Here is a 7,246-nt window from a genome sequence, read left to right as displayed (position 1 = left end):
AGAGCCTGTCTTTCTTTCAAAGTAACAACAACAACAACATTTCTAGCACTTATGTCTCTGCAAGTACGCCTGATAACGTGTGAAAAACAGACAGTGGCACCTCAGAAACCAGAGGGGAGAAATGGACAAGATTAATCAGGGGGATAGAACCTTGCAAAGTCTGCTTGCCCCTGCTCATGATAAGCAGAAATGGAATAAACTGTGCCAAATAAGCAATTCTGTGCAAGAATGTGTACTTTGCACGATATATGCAGAATGCCTAAATCACCTTGGTGCAATGTCAGTGTTAGCTTGATGCAATTTTGGTGTGTGTGCAGCCTCAAAAAGTGCAGGTAGAAACAGGGTTGGCCAGGCTCCCTGTCAGCAAAATGGATCCACCTCCGCTTGCTCCTGCTGCCTGCCATTGCTCTGAGCGGGGGTGGGGAAAATGTCAAAAAACACGATGCCAGCTGCAGAATTGTGTCACTTCCTGTAAAAAAACTGGAAGTGACAACGGGTAGCTCTATGAATCACTGGAAACTCTATGGTCACATCAGAGAATTTCTGGTAATTCATAGAGCTACCCTTTGGCATTTCTGGGTTAGATCTAGGAATTGCCAATAGCACTATGGCAGGGGTCCCCAGCCTTTTTGAGCCTGTGGGCCAGGTCTGTAGCTACAGTGGGTGTCATGGCTCGGGGGGGGGGTCATAAGAACATAAGAACATAAGAGATGCCAATGTTGGATCAGGCCAAAGGCCCATCCAGTCCAACACTCTGTATCACACAGTGGCCAGAAATACCAGTGCCATCAGGAGGTGTCACCTGACACTGCCACCACTCTGGATTTAGGTTCCCTTGAGAAGGCTCAGAGTACCCTCCCAAGAACAAGTACAGCCAACCCTTTTGGCCGAATAACAGGCGTGAAGACCAGGCAGAGTGAAACAAGGAAAAAGTTTATTTTATAGGAGGTCAAACAACAAGGTGCAGAATAATAACAGTAAGTGGGTGAAAAGAAAAGAAATCAAATACCCCAATGCGACTAAATATATACTGTCCCTAGCTCACTATTCCAGGTAACACTAGACTACTCACCTTTCCCTCAGGATGAGGATCTCTTCCCTGCAGCAACCTTCCTTTTGGCTCTGCCCTCTGGGAAAAAGAACAGCTTCTGCTCTGGCACCAGCCCTTTTGTTCCCCAGCCCTCTTCTTCCCTATTGGTCAATTTTGGCTGCAAAACCTCTCAGGAGCTTCTGGGAGTTGTAAGCCCAGCCTCACCTACTGCTAGCCAGGCTCCCTGGGCCTAGTAGGCCTCTGGTGGCACAGCCCAGATCATGACAGTGGGGCATCTCGGGGCTAGGTCCCCTGACTTACTGGCAAAGCCCCACAACTTCCCATCCAGCCCAGGGCCCCCAAGAAGTGGCAGGTGCGGGGAAGGAGCTAGGTATTCCTTTAATTTGATTAGACAGTGCCCCCCTAAGAAATTAAAATGCCCCCTGACTTAAAAAATTCTGGCTTACAGGCCTGCTGTGGGTGCTTTGGAATTCTGAAACAGAGCAGTGGGCATAACCCCAACATGGCTGCTGTGGGAGGTGAAGCCATCCGCTAAATGGCGGCCATAAGAGACAGACCCACACACACAGAGGAAGTCCGAGTGCAGGGGAGAAGAGGAGTAATTAAAACATACATGGGGAAGAAGGGTGAGAAAGAGTAAAACAAACATTTGGTGGCAACTGCCACTGGAAGAACGTTATTTTAATATGCGTAGCTGATCAGATCTTTGGTGGCCAATCAGAAGCCCGGGTGGGCAAGAGCCCCACCCAGCCCCACCGCCTTTCTAAAAACACCTGGTGTGGGCCAAGAAAGGCACTGGAAGGTGTCATGGCGCCCACAGGCACCACGTTGGGGACCCTGCACTATGGTATGACCATAGAGTTTCCTGTGATTCCTAGTGCTACCCATGTCACTTCCAGGGCAGACTGGCCATTTGACTTCCAGGGAAAGTTCCTGAACGGCCGCTATCCTGAAGGGGTACTGGTTGCCAAGAACATGTACAGCCAACCTCTAGCAGCTCCACCAGCTCTGCTAGAAACAAGTTTGGCTCAGGGCCTTCATCAGCAACCACGGTCAGTGACAGTTCACCAGTTGCTGCCTGCTGCACCATGTCAGCAAGCTGCCAAAAGGTTTTCTTCCTTCTCGCCTCTGTATGCGCTTGACTGCTTTCACTTTCCCATGTATGCCTATTGATGCGCTTAATTGTTTAGCTACAGGAACCTCCGTATCTCTCAAGGCCACAGGTGGTTGCTGCCGAGTAGTTGCTTGGATGATCTCATGGTACACTCCATGACAAGCAAATATGTTATGATTATCTAGTCCCGCAATTGGGCCTCAGCTTTTTGAATGTACTATAACCTATTATGCTCAATGCTCTCTCCTCATTCTGAACAGTGATCCTGTTTATGCACCTATAGCTTCAAATAAAGTAAAACCTTTCTCGCAAAGTGTGTACTTTGTTGATGCTGTGGGAGTCTGACACACCAGTACTGGAGGTAGTAGTTAAACTCATGTCCATCACTCTTGTCACCGGCTGAGCCTAAGCTGATTGGCCCCTGCAGCGGAGGCTCACAGTACCACCAGGACGTCTCAGCTTGCTACTGGGCCATTTTTCAGTATTCTGCCCCCAAATTCTGAGGCTCCATGAACTCACTTGACCCAGCTGAAAGGGTGAAGTCAAGTTGGATGTCATCCTTGTATTGGTGACGCCTCACTCTCCTAGTGACTTCATGTGGACATTGAACAACATGGGGGGACAAAATAGATACTGGGAGGACCCAGTATGTCTGAGGCCACTGAGCTGAGCAGCAGTACCCTAGCATCTCCTTTTAAGAAAGCTGGTATGGATATGGAACTCCTGGAGCATGGTATCCCTCCCCCAGCAGCCATGAAGAAGAGGAGGAGGAGAAGATTGGCTTTGTACCCTGCCATTCACTCTGTGAGGTCCGTGTTCCGCCTCGGGCAGCAAACCTCTGGTTGCCGTTGTTGCTCACCAGGCTCGACTTCAGGGGGAAGGGTCCCAGGAAGGGGTGAGACAAGAAGAAAGGAAGCAAAAAGGAAACCTCAGACAGGCAGGGGATCAGGTTAGGTGCACCTGGGATATCCCTCTGTCTGCACAGCCTAGACCTTCAGCCACTCAGGCTAAGGGGATGTGGGTCCCTCTGAGCTTCAGGCACTTTCCCCAGTCTCATCTGTGTCTTGTCCTCCTCGATCTCCAGCCTCTCTTTCCTCTTATACCCATGCCCTGCTCCCAGCACCCTCTCGTGTAACAGCCCTGTCCTTTCCTGCTTAGCCCCTCCTTATCACATTCCATGCCGACTGGTGGGGCGGCTCGTCCTTCCTGCCATCGATCGCTGGGTGTGGAGACTGCTTTCTGCTCTGCAGGCTGAATTCCACTCCTCCCTCCCTCAGCTCTTCTTTCAGTTTCATTTCAGCCTTCGTGGGTCTCTGGTCTGTCTTCTCGCCCGACCCCCGAGCTCCGTGCAGCTTCCTTCTTCCTCCCGCGGTTGCGTCTCCTGTCAAACTGCCTCCGTGCTTGATGCTGATGGTCTGACTTCTCTCTTAGGTGGGTTAGCCCATTTGGGGTTGCTTCCGGCCAGTCCCGGTAGCACGGGAGGCGGCTGACCGGGACACACTCGGTGTCTCAGAGCAGCTTACAGTCTCCTTTCCTCCCCCTCGCCCATGTGGTGCTTTTGGTTCCCCATGCCTTCATCGCGCATGGCTGGATGTCTGAACGGGGGGGGGAGCACAAACAAAATGAATTGGCAGTCTGAACCTGCAGATCTGTTTTCACCACTGGGTTTTTTTTGGGGGGGGGTTCTGCCTGTATGTGCATATGCGCACCCACCCGCCTGTAGTTTTTAAAAAATGACCAGGCAGCACGCTCCGTGGCTGAGGCGTAAAATTAATGTGGATGCCTGGCCACGGGACAGCTGTGTGGGTGACCCACAGCAGGGTGTGCTCTCTGGTTGGTATGCTGCACAACACTTCAAAGCGGTACAGTTAGAGGCGGCACCATATCGCTCCAAGTTGCCAGTCTGTCCACAACCTGAAAGATGCTGCTTCCACTGCAGATTTTCTCCTTAAACCTGGCACTTTGATGGAGGCGACAGGTGATGCAATGCACGTCCAATTTCTCAACTTTTCTTGGCAAGATGCTTGCCAAGAAAGGGGAAGCATTACAACTGTGACTTCATTCACACATAAAGCAATTTTTTTCCCCAACGAGGGGGGAACTTCCCCCTCCCCACAAGCACTTGAATGCTGCTTATTAAACCCTATAAAAATTCAGCACGATTCTAGTACAAATGCATGTTCCCTGCATATGCCAAAGCAATAATTTATTTGTGCACAGTAATTGGGGGGGGGGAGGGGTAACTATGTTCCCATTTTTGTACGGTTCCCGATCATGGTGTGATCTACAATATGATCTGTGCTGTGTAATAATCCTGAAGCTGTGTACCCAACAACCAAGAGGCTGTAATCACAGCTTTAGCAAAAAAAACCCACACTTGAACAGCTTGGTAGCAATATATGACAAGCAGGGAGCTTGTGCGTGTTTGTTCTACCAGAAAAAGAGGGGGGAAAGAGGTGGAAAAATAGACTTCTCTCTGTGAAACCAACTCATTCATTCCCCCCTCAGGTTTTTGGTAGGAGCAAAAACCAATTCACAACTGTCTGTTTAAAGGAAAAGGTTTAATGGGTCAGATAAAAAGGCCATGATTGACACATTTCTGCAGTTTGATGGAAGGGTAAAAACCCTCTTGCTGAGTACCTCTTGCCGCCTTGGGAAATCAAGCTGAAAGGAAAACCAAATGCTAGAGAGAAAAACGTTCCACTGTTTCTGAAAGCGGAAAAAAGCCAGATCTGCTATGCAGTTGCCCCTCTTTCTCTGGACCAGTGGGTTCCTGGTTTTCCCCAACTGGGCTGGGTTCAACACCTGGTTTGGGAACCTCGCAGCTTTAAAAAGGAAGGGGCCATGGGCGGCTCAGTGGTGAAGCTTCTGCTTTGAATCTAGAAGGTCCCAGGTTCAATCCCAGGCATCTCCAGTTGAAAGGATAACACGTGAAAGAACTCTGTCTGAGGATCTAGAGAGTAGGGTTGACAGCTCCAGGATAGGAAATTCTTGTGGATTTGGGGGTGGAGTTTAGAAAGGGGAGCAAGTGGTAGGGTTGCCAGCCTCCCGGTGGGGCCTGGAGATCTCCCACTGATACAAATGATCTCCAGATGCCCATGATCACTTCCCCTGGAGAAAATGGCTACCTTGCAGTGTGGGCTCCATGGAGTGTGGACCCTATGGTCCCTCCCCTCCTCAAACCCCACCTTCCCCAGTCTCCACTCCCAAAATCTCTGGGTATTTCTTAAATCAGAGGTGAAGCTCAGCAGGGAGGTGCTACAGAGTCCACCCTCCCAAGCAGCCATGTTCTTCGAGGGAACTGATCTCTGTAGTCTGGTGAGCAAATGTCATTCTTGGAGACCTCCAGGCCCCACCTGGAGGTTGGCGACCCCACCATGAAGCCGCCGTCAGTCCGAGTAGAAAATACCGACCTCGATAGACAAATTCTCTAACTCCATATAAGGCACTTTTATATTTATTAGGGAGGGGCTACGGCTCAGTCACAATGCCTCTGCTTAGCACACGGAAGGATCCAGGCTTGGTCTCCCCAGCGGCTCCCGTTAACAGGATCAGGTAGCAGGTGATCTGAAAGACCTCAGCCCGAGGAGAGCCACTGCCATTCGGAGGACACAATGCTGACCATGATGGACCAGCGCTGTGCTCTGAATCAGTATACGGCAGTGTTGTATGTTCAAGTTCTGAGTTTCACAGGAGCAAGAAAACGCAACACCATTCCGAGTGTCAGGTGTCCTGAGACACTAATAATTTTGGCGGTGTTATGTATTGAGCCTAAGCCATCCCTGAATGTGGACCCTGAACTGGGTGAGCTTACTCCCCAAGAACAATAGCTCACCAGGATCCTGGAATTGACCTATAGATAAGCAGTGTAATGTCAATAGCCTATCCTAGGGAGTGGGTGTTTTATGTATTGAAAGGCAGGAGACGATTATCACAATACAAGAACTCGTGGGCACTCCATGAAATTGCTGAGCGGTCGGGTTAGAACGGATAAAAGGAAGTACTTCTTCACCCAAAGAGTGATTAACACTAGGAATTCACTGCCACAGGAAGTGGTGGCGGCTACAAGCATGGACGGCTTCAAAAGGGAATTAGATAAGCATATGGAGCTGAGGTCCATCAGTGGCTATTAGCCACAAGGTATAGATAGATAGATATAGATAGATCCCCCTCATGGATCACTGCCTTGTCGTGGCGAGGGGGCTTGCGCAGTTCAATGAAGCTGTGGGCTATGCCGTGAAGGGCCACCCAAGACGGACAGGCCACAGCAGAGAACTCAGACCAAGCGTGATCCACCTGGAGAAGGAAATGGCAACCCACTCCAGTATGTTTGCCAAGAAAACCCCATGGACAGTATCAAAAGGCTAAAAGATATGACGCCGGAAGATGAGCCCCTCAGGTCGGAAGGTGTCCAATATGCTACTGAGGAAGAGCAGAGGACAAGTACAAGTAACCCCAGAAAGAGTGAAGCGGCTGGGCCAAAGCCGAAAGGACCCTCAGTTGTGGATGTGTCTGATGGTGAAAGGAAAGTCCAATGCTGCAAAGAACAATACTACATAGGAACCTGGAATGTAAGATCTATGAATCAAGGTAAGCTTGACATGGTCATTACAAGTAACCCCAGAAAGAGTGAAGCGGCTGGGCCAAAGCCGAAAGGACGCTCAGTTGTGGATGTGTCTGATGGTGAAAGGAAAGTCCGATGCTGCAAAGAACAATACTGCATAGGAACCTGGAATGTAAGATCTATGAATCAAGGTAAGCTTGACGTGGTCAAAAATGAGATGGCAAGACTGAACATCGATATCCTAGGAATCAGTGAACTAAAGTGGACAGGAATGGGCGAATTTAACTCAGAAGACCATTATATCTACTACTGTGTGTGGCCTTTATAGTCAACAAGAGAGTGCAAAAGGCAGTACTGGAATACAATCTCAAAAATGACAGAATGATTTCTGTCCGATTCCAAGGCAAACCATTCAACATCACAGTAATCCAAGTCTATGCCCCAACCACTGATGCAGAAGAGGCTGAAGTGGACCGGTTCTATGAAGACCTACAACACCTCCTAGGACTAACACCAA

At 49.6% G+C, this 7,246-nt stretch overlaps 1 protein-coding gene across 1 annotated transcript in view; it reads right to left on the bottom strand.

The window, feature by feature from the left end:
- Positions 1-3,684: 3,684 nt before the first annotated feature.
- Positions 3,685-7,246, bottom strand: part of LOC107117461 (uncharacterized protein K02A2.6-like) — a gene marked incomplete at its 5' end in the record, with an annotated part of 61,011 nt that continues 57,449 nt past the window's right edge. The window contains one exon of the mRNA XM_015419587.1: positions 3,685-3,760. Within this exon, the coding sequence (XP_015275073.1) occupies positions 3,685-3,760 (76 nt within the window). The remainder of the gene's footprint in view (positions 3,761-7,246) is intronic.

Source organism: Gekko japonicus, unplaced genomic scaffold (genome assembly GCF_001447785.1).
Source record: "Gekko japonicus isolate JY-2015 unplaced genomic scaffold, Gekko_japonicus_V1.1 scaffold975, whole genome shotgun sequence".
NCBI classification, from domain to species: Eukaryota; Metazoa; Chordata; class Lepidosauria; order Squamata; family Gekkonidae; genus Gekko; species Gekko japonicus.
This window is presented reverse-complemented; position numbering and strand designations above follow the sequence as displayed.